Source organism: Bufo bufo, chromosome 2 (assembly GCF_905171765.1).
Source record: "Bufo bufo chromosome 2, aBufBuf1.1, whole genome shotgun sequence".
Classification (NCBI taxonomy): domain Eukaryota; kingdom Metazoa; phylum Chordata; class Amphibia; order Anura; family Bufonidae; genus Bufo; species Bufo bufo.
In genome coordinates, this window is record NC_053390.1 from 672371522 (window position 1) to 672389786 (window position 18265).

General features: G+C 40.2%; 1 protein-coding gene across 1 annotated transcript in view; it reads right to left on the bottom strand.

The window, feature by feature from the left end:
* Positions 1-287: 287 nt before the first annotated feature.
* NAF1 (nuclear assembly factor 1 ribonucleoprotein) overlaps positions 288-18265 on the bottom strand; it is a 105646-nt gene continuing 87668 nt past the window's right edge. The window contains exons 7-9 of the mRNA XM_040418624.1: positions 5253-5304; positions 1318-1420; positions 288-845 (exon numbers count right to left, since the gene is read on the bottom strand). Coding sequence (XP_040274558.1) covers positions 412-845; positions 1318-1420; positions 5253-5304 — 589 coding nt within the window. The 3' untranslated portion in view covers positions 288-411. The remainder of the gene's footprint in view (positions 846-1317; positions 1421-5252; positions 5305-18265) is intronic.

Consider the following 18265-nt stretch of genomic DNA (forward strand, 5'->3'; position numbering starts at 1 on the left):
ACATTCGTAATATACTGTGAATTGCTTTGTTAGAGAGGATATTTAAAGTTTACAATAACGATTTAAATATCTGATAACACTACACAGAATAAAGATTAGAAAATAAAAGATTTAGTCATCCTTTTACAAATGCAAAAGTCAAATATTCAACACTGTTAAAAATATCAACTTTTATACAAAACAAGCCTTGCTACAAAATACTATATAGGATGAGTCTGTCTAAAAATAAATTCCTAAAAATCTGTAGATGTCACTGTAGAATTATTGGTTTTCTATTACACGTCATCCATATACAAAACATTTCCTTACAGTACATTAAAGGCTTCAGCAATTTCACATTAACATTTCGAACGTAGACTGAAAATCACCATCAAAATAATATTTTATATCTGGAAAGGCCAAAATAATACTTCAATAGCTAGGCTCTCCTGAATTTGGAGGAGCAGGTGGTGGTGGTGGTGGTGGTGGTGGTGGAGGAGGAGGCAGATTGTACAAGTGCGAGTTTTGCATATAAGCATATGCAGGCCAATTAACATCAGGAGGCGGAAATGCCTGCATATTAGCATACTGTCCATAGAAATTTGGCATAAGGGCGTGGTAACCGTTATTTGCCATTGGCATAGCGTATTCTTGAGAATTAGGATTGTGGTAAGTATATGACTGCGGCATCATATGCTGTCCTAGAAAGCCAGAAGGGTAATATGGTTGGTGGTGTTGTCCATAATTATTTTCTTGCGTATGTGAACCCCGTCCGCGAGAGAAATGAGGCGTAGAACCATTTCTTTCATAACGTCTTGAAAATGTCTGAGCACCAGAAAACCGTTGCGATACCTGGGCATTCGTTGCTGCAAGGGAAATATGAAACACAAGTTAAAAGCACAAGCAATGCCTTCCTCATTACATCCAGTGCAATACTAAAAAAGCAGCATTTATTACAAAATGCCAGGACAGTAGATGTATGCATAAAAATTATACATTTCTGCCAACTGTGTATCCAAAACCGCTAATGTTTAGCACAGATAGAGCCTAAAACGATGCAGCCAATTATTCTGATATCCAGTCAATCATTTTTCACCCCTGCAGCCAAGAACTGACAAATTTTCTATTGCAACGCTCGGAAAACCTGAACACCTGCACAGGAATCTTGTGGCTGGCTACCTTATATACTGTGTCCCTGAACAGCCAGCTTTCCAACCTGAAGCCTGCTCCTTAAAAAGCCATCATTTCCTAAAAAGGATAAATTCTACCACTTTCCTACTCAGTATTTCATGTGCTGTAATGACCATGAACGTAACCTGGTCCAAAGCATTTACTTACCTGGTTTGTCTGGATCTGATTTCTGCTTCTTTTTTACTAAATTCTGAGCTTTTTTCTTCTGTTTTGCGTCTCGTTCCTTCTCGTCATCGCTATAGTCTACCACCTTAAAAACATAACATTTAATGAATAAAATGGTTAGATCTCTTATCACTGAATGAGGAATCAAGAATCTTAGCGCCCCCCCCAGGGAGGTATCAAGCAGACTTGCTATCTCAGACAAAAGCACTGGTAAAAAATGAATACTTAAAAAAGGTATTATGCCAATACAGAAAGGCAGCACTCCAGATTAGTGAAAAAAAGTGGATGTTTTATTCACCCATCTAGCAGCAACGTTTCAGCTCTCTCATTGGAGCCTTTGTCTAGCTGAACAACATGTGCATAGTGGCATACAAATAGTGCAAACCATGTCATAATCACAGATCCATAAGTACGGTAAGTGCATCAAAAATGCAGCAATATTAAAAATACAATTCATCTATAATCATGATTATACCTAAATTGATTGTGATCATATAAAGTGCATAGCGTGGTCAATACAGTAATAATATCAACATACATACATGATTACCAATCAACATATAAAGTGTACACAGTGCATAAAAATCACAAGTTGATTAAAACCTTAAAAAACTTCGGATGAGTCACTTTAAGTCGTGGAGACATAGTGGAGTCTGCTGGCGTCCGGAAGGGCGGTCTGTGCCGCTCCACATGCTCTCGCGAGACACGTAGTAATATAGAAAAATATGGGAACCACAGTAAAGATGGCAGCTATCTTTCTTGCAGGGCGCATGCTCATGCCCATGCCCATACAGGCCGGCAAGTTCCCTATACAGAATTACAAAGACACACTCAAAGTGTCCAAAGCTCCGCAGTTTCAGCAGATAAAAGCTGATCTGCAAACAGAAGATCGGCGGGCAACCACCAGTCTCCGTGCCGGAATGTCTGTATCAGGGGGGCATCACGGAGTGTCAGACCGCATACACCTCACTGTCCAGACCTGTCAGCATATCCGCTCCAGGTCATAATCCCACCGCACTATGGATGGGTATCAGGGTATCACAGTAATGTAATCCCGATTCCCTCCCTAAGCGGGGGGAGTCACGGATAGACTGCATCGGAGCAATACATGATATAATATGATATATAACTAATGGACAAACCAATTCTGAGCTTTTTTCTTCTGTTTTGCGTCTCGTTCCTTCTAGTCATCGCTATAGTCTACTACCTTAAAAATATAACATTTAATGAATAAAATGCTTAGATCTCTTATCACTGAATGAGGAATCAAGAATCAACAGGGGATCGGGATTAGATAAAGTAGCAGCGCAGTTGTACTGGACTTTTTATATGGACTCTGGACATTTGTGTGTGTGGAATAAAGATTAATTTCATAATATTCAGCGTGCTCTGCTACTGATTGGAATTCGTTGGAAGTTTGCAAGAGAACTTCTGAGCTACGCTATAGCCGATTTTGGCGCATTATATGTGGACTCCATTACCAGTCAAAGGCAGTGAGAGCTTGACTGTATAAGGGTAAGGGGTACGGAGATGCAGTAGAAGTCTACTTTCACACTGGCGTTTGAGTGCGCTTGTGAGATCCGTTTCAGGGCTCTCACAAGCGGCCCAAAACGGATCAGTTCATCCCCAATGCATTCTGAATGCAGCGTTTTGGTGACCGTCTGACTATGCAGAGCCAAACGGATCCGTCCTGACTTACAATGTAAGTCAATGGGGACGGATCAGTTTTCACTGACACAATATGGTGCAATTGAAAACGGATCCGTCCTCCATTGACTTTCAATGTAAGTCAATACGGATCAGTTTTGAATTAGACTTTTTTATTTATTTTATAAATAATGAAAATGGATACAAGCGTTTGCATTATTGGTGCGGATCAGTCTGTGAATTATTGGTGCAAACGCGAGTGTGAAAGTAGCCTAACCTGTAAACCGACCTGCAGATTTTTTTTAAACTTTTTTTTGTGTTTCTGGTTTTTCTAGATCTTGGTATGTTTTATACGTGATGGGAAAGGTAAATCTCCAAAAAAAAAACATCATTCTGTTTGTACTTGGAGATGATCTCTGAATCAGCAATAATATTAATCTAACGCTCATTCATCAGGTGATCGCATCTTTCACATCTTCAGTAAAGCACCGTTTTCTGGCAGCAGATCATGCTGTGTAAAAGAGTGATCACTCCTTCCCATACAGAGGGGATGAGTGCTGCATGTAAAGGCATCTCTCCGCTCTGCTGAACGGATTAGGAAACATTAGCTTCTGATCATTTGCCGTCAGTCGGCTTATGTAGAAGAGCCTTCGAGTGCCCTACAGTCAATGGCTAGTCTCAGACTCCGAGCCTCACTCATGTGAACTCTAGTGAAGTAATTTGTAGAGATTAATATGCTCTAAAGAGTGATGCAGTCAATGCCTAGTCCAAACAGCATCTTCTAGCATGTCTATAGGACAACTCAAGTCTTCACATAAAGGCCCTTTTTAAAAGGTGAATGTGTCACTTCTAAAATAAAAAATTCCGCCAAATTTTTAATTCAAATATATTATTTTATTTTTTTCCTGATGGCAGATTTTTTTTATCGTGTTTTCTATAGAAAATTAATCGGAGCAACCAATTTATCTAAGATTAGTATAAATATGAACTTTTATTCTGCCAGCTTCTGCTCCTTAAAGGGGTATTTCAGTTTTGTGATACTGATGACCTATCCTCAGGATGTCATCATTATCAAATAGGTAGTGATCTGACTCTTGGCAACCCCGCTGATCAGCTGCTTGAAGGCCCTGCAGTGCTAGTGCGAGAGCTGCATCCTTTTTAATGTTTACCTGGGGATAGGTCAATCATTTCATGAAAACAGAATAACCCTTTAAGTACACTGGAGACAAAGCTCCATTATGAAGTGCTCTCTGCAGTGAGCTGCTTCCCACCTCCCTCCCCTCTGAGTGACAGCTGTAGTGGGAGATGGAAGGACCCTTCAATAAAAGATCCACATAAAGTAAGTTTGCACTGCTCTCCTCAGCCCCTACTAGTGATGTTTTTCAGTTCGCACAGTCAAAACTGCTGACGGACTCCATTTAGCAATATTTAGAAATAGGTTTTACAGCAACCACATGGGTCATAGAATATTAGACTGGAGGGCATTCATGAAGGGGTTTTCTAGGCATGGTCTGTGACCTCTGAAAGTCATTGTAACGGAAAGGGGAGTAGATAGGCTGTGATGTCGCCTACTGTAAATGTCCAGAACAGGAAGTTTCAACATAGGTGTGAAGAGTTTGTCCAGTTTTAATCACACTAACTATGCCCCGAATGTGATCGCCCTAAAATACGTACTCCACGCACCCGCTCATTTCTAGTGGAGAGGCTCCGTTCAGCTAAGCTTCCAGTACCTGGCCTGTAAATGTCTGGATGAGGTCTTGTGCTCTCCTTTAGCCAACAACTGGCCTCAACAGTGATGTATCCCCAGATGGCATGTGCCGCTCAGGGACATGTCACTACTAATATGGACAGATTCATGCCAGGGACCAGGAGCATCACTGAACAGTCTTGGCAAAAAAGCTAGAAACAGATCAGTTGATTTCTTATCTTAGGTGGAGCATATTTGGGTTTTATAGCCCCTTCAAGGGCTAATGAAAAACTCCAGGATATTAGGATATTTTTTCTTTTGTTTTAAACAATAGGTCATGTTTTGATGATGATTCCCTTTAAAAGAGCTGTTAAACTGCAACAATAGAAAGCAAGTAGAACGGATCTGGTGAGATATGGCTTGACTATTGACGAGCATTTATTTCACACCTTTGCCTTTGACTGTGTAACTCGGGTTACATAAAAAGCTAAAGATCGATGGTAGGCCACCTGTATACACAAGAAAGCTGTTGGTCAAATGCTATGCAATATACATTTTTAATCTCATTGAAACGCTTACTTACATCTGGAGGTGGCTCTTGGTCATTAGTCCATGAAGCATCAGAACCTCTATCTCTACAAAGAATCAGGAATTAGATGTTAGATGTCAAGAAAAAAACATTAATAAAAAAATAAACAATAAAAGCATTTTAAACAGGTGTTGGTGTTGTCCTACTACTAGTTATCTTCCTACTCTGTACAGTACCCGTGTTCTATTGGTGTATGAGGTGCATCTCAATTTGGGAGGTGGGGCTCACTGGTAAGGCATTCACCAGTGGAGGAGCAGCTGGTCAAGCAATCTTGGCTGGAGTTCTCATATGGCTATTACTACTGTTACACACACATTGCCTAGGCTGCAGCATTCTCTCATTTAACAGCATATTTGACATTATTTTAATGTTATGTTGGATTTAAAAGACAAATGTATCAAACTGATTACGGCATTTAATTTTGGCATGGATGTGGAATACCATGACACCGTCAGTGGTAGTTTTATTTTGTACACTACATGAAGGGGTTGTCAAATGAGAACAAAGACCAGGTATGAAAGAGTTAAGAATTATATATGAAATATGTCCATGAAAATGAAACCATTGAGCTTCTAGAAAGGTTACTATAGACAAGTTTCTGTCACTTACATAACAAGGAGAGACACAAATGAAAGCCGTGAGCTATGCCAATAGCAAGATGAACAACCAAGTTGTGTATGTGTGTATATATATAATTTACAATCACAAAATTTTGCGCAGCCGCCTCCTGTGACTCGGGAATGTCGGTCTATTTTTGGAGTGGAAAATTTAACCCGCGCTTTCCAATTATTTGCCAAAAAATACGCTTAATAACCTAACCGCCAAACTACAGGAGCCATTGTGTGTTTGCTGTTGTGGCAGTTAGCCTGGATATTCATCAGGTTGCATATAGCAACGAAGGACATTCTTAGTATAAGACAGCTTTTGTGTGAGGCTGATGCAACTCACATGAACTTAAGTGTATACTAATTCTGTGGGATTTTATATACTATCAAAAGACCATAATGTCCCGCTGTGGAGGTCTTTGTTAGGGGGGGTGGATGGGGTGTTGTCGAGGTCACTGGTAAAGGAGCGAGCTAGAGGAAAAGTGTGGGAAAAAATGCCCCTGCGTATTATGGGGCGAATACTAATGAAACGCTTCATTAGTACCGGAGGACCGGGAAGTGGTGAAAGCTCTGTCCTCACTGCTTCCTGGTCCTCGGCTCGGCTGTGCAGAGCTGCGCACAGCGTGAGGGTGCTCGTGACCTCACACTGTGCGCCGCGATACACAGCCAACAGCAGGATGAAAAGGATCGCGATGGTGAGGAGCGGTGGCGTCCAGGAGCAGGAGAGGGGTGTGTGTGTGTGTGTGTGTGTGTGTGTGTGTGTGTGTGTGTGTGTGTGTGTGTGTGTGTGTGTGTGTGTGTGTGATATATATATATATATCTCTAACACACACAAGAAATCCACGGCACTCCTCTGTAGACTGTGGAAACAAGTGTATTTATTCACATGTCAGACGTTTCAGTCCCCTCACGGAACCTCTCTCAAGCCAAGTGATCTAACAAAGTGCAAGTGCATATATTTATATATCCCATAATTGGTTAGTGACCAAAACAATCCATAATTTGCATAGTGTCAAGATGATTCTATTCAAATATAGTTCATATATGTACATACATGTGTATAAATCCAATAAAGTGCATAAGTGCCTGTGCAAATACATTAAAAGCAGTTTGGCCATCAAGATAATAAGAAAAATATTGTCTATGTATCTCCACCACGACAGAACATGTCTGTAGTGGGGAGACACAGACGTACTGTTCCTCACATAAATATTTGCATAAGTGGGCGCGACATTGGATCCCATTGCCGCTCCAACCCGCTGCAAATACAACTTCCCCTGAAAAGAGAAGTAATTCCAAGTCCAAGTCAATTCAAGAAGTTCCAATATAAATCGTCTAGTATCATCAGAATATGAGGACTGATCTAAAGTCTTTTCTATAGTCGGTAGGCCCCTAGTATGATTAATAGAGGTATACAAAGATACAATATCAAAGGAGGCTAATGTCGCCCACTGTGGTAACTCAATAGTGTTTAACTAGAAAATATGCAGTATCCCTAATAAATGACACTTCTTATACGCCAAGTCATATATTAGGGACTTAGCTTATATATTAGGGATACAGACATCGTGGTGGAGATACATAGACAATTATATTTTTCTTATTTGGACTGGGACGTTGGATTTATTGATTGAGTTTTATTATTATTTGAACTCTATTGACGAGTAGATTAAATTCACATTGACAGCTTCGGAGGAGAGTGTCCAAGTTCTTGACACGCAGGTATACACTGATAATGGTATTTTGGACACTGATTTGAATATTTAAAAAAAAAAAAAAACTGACAAAAATACATTACTACATTTATACGAGTAGTCATCCAAGGAGAATGGTGAACTCGTTGCCCTATAGCCAAATGTTGAGGGTAAGGAGAACTGTAGACACTGAGCAAAATGCTGATAAAGCTTTGAATAAGATGGAGGGATCATTTATATCAAGAGGGTATTGAAAGAATCTAGTACATAGACATTTAACTTGAGTTAAACAGATCTCGAGAAATAGTCCATTAACGTCTGTTACTAAACAAAGAGAGGTTACCATTTGTGTCAATATACACTGCTCAAAAAAATAAAGGGAACACAAAAATAACACATCCTAGATCTGAGTTAATTAAATATTCTTCTGAAATACTTTGTTCTTTACATAGTTGAATGTGCTGACAACAAATTCACACAAAAATAAAAAAAAATGGAAATTAAATTTTTCAACCCATGGAGGTCTGGATTTGGAGTCACACTCAAAATTAAAGTGGAAAAACACACTACAGGCTGATCCAACTTTGATGTAATGTCCTTAAAACAAGTCAAAATGAGGCTCAGTAGTGTGTGTGGCCTCCACGTGCCTGTATGACCTCCCTACGCCGCCTGTGCATGCTCCTGATGAGGTGGCGGACGGTCTCCTGACGGATCTCCTCCCAGACCTGGACTAAAGCATCTGCCAACTCCTGGACAGTCTGTGGTGCAACGTGACGTTGGTGGATAGAGCGAGACATGATGTCCCAGATGTGCTCAATTGGATTCAGGTCTGTGGAACGGGCGGGCCAGTCCATAGCATCAATGCCTTCGTCTTGCAGGAACTGCTGACACACTCCAGCCACATGAGGTCTAGAATTGTCTTGCATTAGGAGGAACCAAGGGCCAACCGCACCAGCATATGGTCTCACAAGGGGTCTGAGGATCTCATCTCGGTACCTAATGGCAGTCAGGCTACCTCTGGCGAGCACATGGAGGGCTGTCCGGCCCTCCAAAGAAATGCCACCTCACACCATTACTGACCCAATGCCAAATCGGTCATGCTGGAGGATTTTGCAAGCAGCAGAACGTTCTCCACAGCGTCTCCAGACTCTGTCACGTCTGTCACATGTGCTCAGTGTGAACCTGCTTTCATCTGTGAAGAGCACAGGGCGCCAGTGGCGAATTTGCCAATCTTGGTGTTCTCTGGCAAATGCCAAACGTCCTGCATGGTGTTAGGCTGTAAGCACAACCCACACCTGTGGACGTCGGGCCCTCATATCTGTTTCTGACCGTTTGAGCAGACTCATGCACATTTGTGGCCTGCTGGAGGTCATTTTGCAGGGCTCTGGCAGTGCTCCTCCTGTTCCTCCTTGCACAAAGGCGGAGGTAGCGGTCCTGCTGCTGGGTTGTTGCCCTCCTACGGCCTCCTCCACGTCTCCTGATGTACTGGCCTGTCTCCTGGTAGCGCCTCCATGCTCTGGACACTACACTGACAAACGCATCAAACCTTCTTGCCACAGCTCGCATTGATGTGCCATCCTGGATAAGCTGCACTACCTGAGCCACTTGTGTGGGTTGTAGACTCCGTCTCATGCTACCACTAGAGTGAAAGCACCGCCAGCATTCAAAATGACCAAAACATCAGCCAGGAAGCATAGGAACTGAGAAGTGGCCTGTGGGCACCACCTGCAGAACCACTCCTTTATTGGGGGTGTCTTGCTAATTGCCTATAATTTCCACCTGTTGTCTATCCCATTTGCACAACAGCATGTGAAATTGATTGTCACTCTGTGTTGCTTCCTAAGGGGACAGTTTGATTTCACAGAAGTGTGATTGACTTGGAGTTACATTGTGTTGTTTAAGTGTTCCCTTTATTTTTTTGAGCAGTGTATAATGAATTGAGTCCATCGATTGAGCAGATTGTGCGAAAGCATTGGGGTATGTTGAACAGTTATCCTCAAATAGCTGCATTCAAGGATCCCCCAATGATGTCATACAAGAGATCAAGGAGTATTAGAGATAGAATAGTAAAATCAGATATCTAGAGGGGATTGTAGGATACAATCATTTCTTAAACCGAAACGCATGGGATGTTTTCCATGCTTAGGGTGTGTTAATTGTAAATTCATGATTAAGGGTTCTTCTTTTTTACATCCTGATACAGAGGAGAGGTTCGTAATTAATTATTACTTGACGTGATTCTTCATGGGTAATTTATATGTTGTGGTGCCCCTGCAAACTGTTGTATGTGTGGGTAACTACCTGTGATATCAAAACCAGACTTAATAATCAGACAAACAATTAGAAACAAAAACAAAAAAAAAAAAAAGGATTTACTGGCGTCTAAGCACTTTACATACAAAGGACACAAGAAACAAGAGTTGAGATTTATGATTCTAGACCAAGTGAGAACAACCAAGCGAGGGGCTGATAGACTATCCCTACTCAACAAATTCCCTAAAGCCAAAAGGGTTTAAATATTGATTTCAGAATTACAGTGGGTATGATGAGTTAAGGTGTCGCGCCCTTCATGCCTATTGAACCTCTGTGGCTAGTGAATTCTAGTTTTTTGTTTTTTTATAATATGTATTTGTTTGCAATTTTGGTAATTATTGTATTCTTAATTTTTTTACAGTATGGAAGAACTACATCGCAGGGTTGGGATAGGATGTGTCACACTGTCAGACATTTTTAAACGAAGTAATGTCATAGCCAGACCATTATTTCAGATATTTACAGATTCTATACTGACAGGGAGTGTTCCACAGGATTGGCACATAGCAAATGTGGTTCCAATATTCAAAAAGGGTCCAAAAACAGAGCCTGGAAACTAAAGGCCGGTAAGTTTAACATCTGTTGTGTGTAAACTGTTTGAAGGTTTTCTGGGAAATAAGCAAATAACGCCATATCAGCATGGCTTCGTGAGGGATCGGTCATGCCAAACTAATTTAATCAGTTTCTATGAGGAGGTAAGTTCTAGACTTGACAGCGGCGAATCAATGGATGTCGTATATCTGGACTTCTCCAAAGCATTTGACACTATACCAAATAAAAGGTTAGTATATAAAATGAGAATGCTCGGACTGGGAGAAAACGTCTGTATGTGGGTAAGTAACTGGCTCGGTGATAGAAAACTGAGGGTGGTTATTAGTGGTACACACTCAGATTGGGTCACTGTCACTAGTGGGGTACCTCAGGGGTCAGTATTGGGCCCTATTCTCTTCAGTATATTTATTAATGATCTTGTAGAAGGCTTGCATAGTAAAATATCAATTTTTGCAGATGACACTAAACTGTGTAAAGTAATTAACACTGAAGAGGACAGTATACTACTACAGATGGATCTGGATAGATTGGAGACTTGGGCAGATAAGTGGCAGATGAGGTTTAACACTGACAAATGTAAAGTTATGCACATGGGAAGGAATAATGCAAGTCACCCGTACATACTAAATGGTAAAACACTCGGTAACACTGACATGGAAAAGGCTCTAGGAATTTTAAAAAACAGGAAACTAAGCTGCAAAAAACAGTGCCAGGCAGCTGCTGCCAAGGCCAATAAAATAATGGGTTGCATCAAAAGGGGCATAGATGCCCGTGATAAGAACATAGTCCTACCACTTTACAAATCGCTAGTCAGACCACACATGGAGTACTGTGTACAGTTCTGGGCAACTGTAAACAAGGCAGACCTAGCAGTGCTGGAGAGGGTCCAGAGGAGGGCAACTAAAGTAATAACTGGAATGGGGCAATTATAGTACCCTGAAAAATTAACAAAATTAGGGTTATTCACTTTAGAAAAAGACTGAGGGGAGATCTAATTACTATGTATAAATATATCAGGGGGCAGTACAGAGATCTCTCCCATCATCTATTTATCCCCAGGACTGTGACTGTGACGAGGGGACATCCTCTGCGTCTGGAGAAAAGAAGGTTTATACACAAACAGAGGATTCTTTACAGTAAGAGCAGTGAGACTATGGAACTCTCTGCCTGAGGAGGTGGTGATGGTGAGTACAATAAAGGAATTCAAGAGGGGCCTGGATGTATTTCTGGAGTGTAATAATATTACAGGCTATAGCTACTAGAGAGGGGTCGTTGGCTTCTACCTCAGTTTTTTTTTTTGCCTTCCTCTTGATCAACTTGCAGGATAACAGGCCGAACTGGATGGACAAATGTCTTTTTTCGGCCTTATATACTATGTTACTATAGTAAGATATTTTTATTATGAAAATCCTCGTGTTTCACCTACCAACAGTTAGTGATGATTGGTCTGGCTCTGCCGGTTCCGCTCACCGTGTTTTTAAAGAAGCACAGTGGATCTGAACGAGCGTGCAACTTGCGATGTGTCCCTTCTTAATCTGGACCTGTATCAGGTGGCTGTATAACTATAAACTATGAATATGAAGTTACCCACTATTTTGCCCTTAAAATGGCGACCGCTGTTAGTGAGCATATGAGGAAACTAGAGGTGGAGAATGTGCAGTGAGACGAGGACAACGCCGAGGTCTTGGCGGTTTTCACGCAATCTACATGTATAGACATGGTGATTATCTGACAGTTTTAGGACCATGATTCCCTCCCTGGACATACAGGTTTAAATATTGTTGATATTATCTTGGACAAGCGGCTTTTAACCCCTTCAGTACCGAGCCACTTTTCACCTTAAATCCTAGGCCGATTTTTGCAAATCCGACATGTCAATTTATGTGGTGATAACTTTAAAACGCTTTTACTTATCCAAGCCATTCTGAGATTGTCACACATTGTACTTCATGACAGTGGTACATTTTTTAGTCAAAATATTTCATTTTTATTTATGAATAAAAAACAAAATTTTAACTTCTCTGCTTTTAAAGCAGATAGTGATAACTCCTAAAAAAGTTATTATATTACATTTCCCATATGTCTACTTCATGTTTGGATTATTTTGTAAATGACATTTTCTTTTTTTGGGACGTTAGAAGGCTTAGAAGTTTAGAAGCAAATCTTAAAATTTTTCAGAAAATTTCCAAAACCCACTTTTTAAGGACTAGTTCAGGTCTGAAGTCACTTTGTGGGGCTTACATAATAGAAATTGCCCATAAATGGCCTTATTTTAGAAACTACACCCCTCAAGGTATTCAAAACAGATTTTTAAAAACTTTGTTAACCCTTTAGGTGTTCCACAAGAATTAAAGGAATATGTAGATGAGATTTCAGAATCACTTTTTTGGCGATTTTCCATTTTAATCCATTTTTTTCCCGCTGACAAAGCAAGGGTTAACAGCCAAACAAAACTCAATATTTATTACCCTGATTCTGTAGTTTACAGAAACACCCCATATGTGGTCGTAAACTGCTGTACGGGCACACGGCAGGGCACAAAAGGAAAGCCATATGGTTTTTGGAAGGCAGATTTTTACTGGGAAAATTTTAAGCTGCCATGTCACATTTGAAGACCCCCTGATGCACCCCTAAAGTAGAAACAAAAAAAAAAAAAAAAAAACCCCATTTTGGAAACTACGGGATAAGGTGGCAGTTTTGTTGGTACTATTTTAGGGTACATATGATTTTTGGTTGCTCTATATTACACTTTTTGTGAGGCAAGGTAACAAAACATAGCTGTTTTGGCACAGTTTATTTTTTTGTTATTTACAGTGTTCATCTGACAGGTTAGATCATGTGGTATTTTTATAGAGCAGGTTACGGATGCGACAATACCAAATATGACGCGACTCTTATGCAGGGGCTAATTTTTTTCGGTATGACATGACGGTTTGATTGCTACTATTTTAGGGTGTGTATGACTTTTATCACTTGGTATTACACTTTGATGCAAGGTGACCAAAAAAATTGCTTTTTTGACAGTTTATTGATAAATATAATATAATATTATATATATATATTTTTTTTTTTTTGCGTTCACCTGAGGGGTTAGGTCATGTGATATTTTTATGGAGCAGGTCCTTGTCTCCATAGTCTGAGCGCTATAGTTTTTATTTTTTGGGTGATTATCTTAGGTAGAGGCTAATTTTATGCGGGATGAGGCAACGGTTAGATTGGTACTTTTTTGGGGAGAATACGCCTTTTTGATCGCTTGGTGTTGCAATTTTAGTGAATTTTTTTTTAAAGTTTTTTTTAACATGTGATATTTTTAGAGCCGGTCAATACGGACACGGCAAAACATAATATGTCCATTTTTTTTTTTAATTTTATTGAGGGAAAAGGAGGCGCTTTTTTTTTTTTTTTTTTACTTTTTTTCAATTTATTTTTTGTCCCACTCTGGGACTTGTACTTTTGGGGGTCTGATACCTTTTACAATGCATCACAATACTTTTGGGGGGACATTGCAGAGGCAGGCATTAAGTGCATAGTGAAAAAAGCACCAACTATTGAACAAAAAGGGAGTCCAAGCTTATTTTTGGAGAATGTGATTTGTGAACCAGTATGGCTAACTACAAAGGGGAACTTTGACATGTGTGAGCAGCAAATACATCTCTTGCTTCCACATCTAGTAAGAAAAAATATTGTATCCACATCAAATGGTAGCGGTCAGCTGGCTTGTTTGGCCGACAGCCATCTCCCCTGACCCCCTCATTCATGTTCAGCTTGCAAGCATGTATGTGTTTTCAATGGGGGAAAGCGGTGTAAGACCACCTCTGGCAGGAGCTCATCTCCTGGGGAGATGAAAAGATCTGGTGTTGAAATTCAAAGCACCTGTTTCTTCTCTTTGCTAACAGGAGGGAGCCACTATACAGTACATTTTCAGTGGTTTATGTATGGGGGGCCTGTAGTAAGAGGTCCTCAGAAAGCCAACACATAGAGGTTTGTATGTCATTACTTGTCAAACTTGCGCGTTGCAATACGTGGGATGTACTATAAACCAGCTCAAACATCTTAGTGACATACCGCATGTTGCAACGCGTAATGTCTCAGCAGCTACATCACACTTCGCGATAGTCCACAAGGGCGATACCTCAGCGTTTTTGGTACAAGGTATCGAAAGAGTTACTACACCAGTTAGAGGGGGGTGGGGGGGGGGGGAAATCGCAGACAAAAACTTTTAAGTAAAGAGACATACTGGATGTTTAATCTTGGAACATGCATACCTAAGGGGTTGAATAGAAAACATGACCTAACCCTACAATATAAATAATATGATTTTTGCATGTATTGGGTTTCCGTTCCACCTGATAGAATCTCCTCCCCTCTGTCAAGTTTTGCTAGTCACCAGGTATTGACCCCAGGTGATGGGGATTATTCAAATCAGGTGGGCATGTCTTGTACCTGTGTATAAAATAGAGTTTTTTAGTATATTTGTTTGTCTTGATGAAGGGCTAAGATGTTATAGCCCGAAACGCGTCACAGCAAAGTGTCCTATTTGATGTCGGATTTTAAGGAAGTCGAATAAAGCATTTTTATTAAGGTGAGCTGGAATCCTTTGATTTTTCCATCCCAATACTTCTGTATTGTAATCCATTGGCTGTAAATGTATTACCAGTGTATTGCACTGTGAGATCCAGGGGGCTAGATCTCACAGGCTGACATGGATGGCAGCCACGATGCCTAAGGCGCTGGTACCCCATGGGTTAATGTATATGCACAGGCACTTATGCAATTTATTGGATTTATACACATGTATGTACATATATGAACTATATTTGAATAGAATCATCTTAACACTGTATGCAAATTATAGATTGTTTTGGTCACTAATATAAATATATGCACTTGCACTTTGTAATTCACTTGGCTTGAGAAAGGTTCCGTGAGGGGACTGAAATGTCGCTGTGACGTGTGAATAAATACACTTGTTTTTTTCCACTGTCTACAGAGGAGTGCCGCGGATTTCTTGTATATTCATGTACCCAGGATCAAGGGTTGAACGCTGGCACCCGGATTGCTACGTATAAGGAGTGCTTCCCTATTTTGGAAATCTCTCTATATATTGTGCACACAAAGCTTCTCTGTTAAAGTGAACCTATCACCTCGAAAATGCAACCTGCAGGCAGAATGTTCGAGCAGGAGTTGACTACTATACACAGTAGTTTTATGGGAAATTATTTAGTCTAACTTATAATTTATTCACTGACACCTCTGCTCATTCTAGGCTTAGGAGTCATGTGGGCGGGCCTACTCCGTGATTGACAGCCATGTATGACACTGTATACAGGGAATGATGCCAGTGACTTATTTTGTATGAAGAGGTAGCCATCAATAATGCATACTGAATATTTCACAATGCAGAGCGGCTTAGGATTTCATAAGAAAAACATGAAGTACTAAGCTGAAGCCATCCCCTATGGATAAGGTGGAAGCTAGGGACATCATTGTTTCATGTACTGCTGATCGAGCACAATATTAATTGTAAAAGGGCTCTTGGAATATTAATAAGAGCTAACAAATGCACGATAGCAGATTAACATTTTCTCATACACACAAAGCGTGAACTTTACATTTCATTTAGTTGCAAGGGAAAGCAGCAAACAATGAACTAGTCTTTGGGTTGGTGAAGGTCATATTAATGTCATTTCTTAAATGAAGCAAGACATTTCCCAAGACGACTTCTTATATACGTAGCTAACCTCAAACATACAATTCTAAAACTATACGAACGATTAGACTTAGCCGTATTTCTTCTAGTTTAAACGTTTTGGCATTAGAGACTTGTACAAAAATCACCAAGTAGATATCATGGTTCCCACTCACCTGTGAGGTTAACCCCTTAAGGACTCAGCCCTATTTCACCTTAAGGACTTGGCCATTTTTTGCAAATATGACCAGTGTCACTTTAAGTGCTGATAACTTTAAAACGCTTTGACTTATCCAGGCCGTTCTGAGATAGTTTTTTCGTCACATATTGTACTTCATGACACTGCTAAAATTGGGTCAAAAAAGTAAATTTTTTGCATAAAAAAATAACATTTACCAAAAATTTTGAAAAATTTGCAAATTTCAAAGTTTCAGTTTCTCTACTTATGTAATCCATAGTAATACCCCCAAAAATTGTGATGACTTTACATTCCCCATATGTCTACTTCATGTTTGTAGCATTTTGGGAATGACAATTTTATTTTTTGGGGATGTTACAAGGCTTAGAAGTTTAGAAGCAAATCTTGAAATCTTTCAGAAATTTTTTAAAACCCAATTTTTAAAGGACCACTTCAGCTCTGAAGTCACTTTGCGAGGCTTACATAATAGAAACTGCCCAAAAATTACCCCATTCTATAAACTACACCCCTCAAGGTATTCAAAACTGATTTTACAAACTTTGTTAACCCTTTAGGTGTTGCAGAAGAGTTATTGGCAAATGGGGATGAAATTTGAGAATTTCATTTTTTCACCTAATTTTCCATTTGAACCGATTTTTTCCACTAAGGCTACTTTCACACTAGCGTTGTTTTAATCCGGCGTTCAATTCCGACACCGGAACTGCCCGCCGGATCCGGAAAAACGTGTGAAAACGGATTACATTTGAATCCAGATCAGGATTTTGATCACAATGAAAAAATGCATTGGAAAAAACGGATCCGCCATTTATGGACTTTAACTTTTTTTTTCACATTTTTCGGGTTTAACATGCAAAAGCCGGATCCGTTTTGACTGAACACACAGCGCCAGATCCGGCGTTAATGCAAGTCAATGGGAAAAAGGCCTGATCCGGCGTTCAGTCAAAGTGTTCAGGCTTTTTGGCCGGAGGTAAAAATACTGCATGCTACGTTTTTCTGAAAAGCCTGATCAGTCAAAAAGACTGAACTGAAGACATCCTGATGCATCCTGAAGGACTGACTCTCCATTCAGAGTGCATTAGGATAAAACTGATCAGTTCTTTTCCGGATTTGAGCCCCTAGGACGGAACTCAGCGCCGGAAAAGAAAAACGCTAGTGTGAAAGTACCCTAACAAAGCAAGGGTTAACAGCCAAACAAGACTGTATCTTTATTGCCCTGACTCTGCCGTTTACAGAAACACCCCATATGTGGCCGTAAACTGCTGTACTGCCACACAGCAGGGAGTAGAGTGAAAGGTGCGCCGTATGGTTTTTGGAAGCCAGATTTTGCTGGACTGGTTTTTTGACACCATGTCCCATTTGAAGCCCCCTGATGCACCCCTAGAGTAGAAACTCCATAAAAGTGACCCCATCTAAGAAACTACACCCCTCAAGGTATTCAAAACTGATTTTACAAACTTTGTTAACCCTTTAGGTGTTGCACAAGATTTAATGGAAAATAGAGATACAATTTCAAAATTTCACTTTTTTGGCAGATTTTCCATTCTAATATTTTTTTTCCAATTACAAAGCAATGGTTAACAGCCAAACAAAACTCATTATTTATGGCCCTGATTCTGTAGTTTACAGAAACACCCCATATGTGGTTGTAAACCGCTGTACGGGCACGCGGCAGGGTGCAGAAGGAAAGGAATGCCATACGGTTTTTGGAAGGCAGATTTTGCTGGACTGATTTTTTTGACACCATGTCCCATTTGAAGCCCCCCTAATGCACCCCCAGAGTAGAAACTCCAAAAAAGTGACCCCATTTTAGAAACTACGGGATAGGGTGGCAGTTTTGTTGGTACTAGTTTAGGGTACATATGATTTTTGGTTGCTCTATATTACATTTTTTGTGCAGCAAGGTAACAAGAAATAGATTTTTTGGCACGTTTTTTTTTTTTGTTATTTACAACATT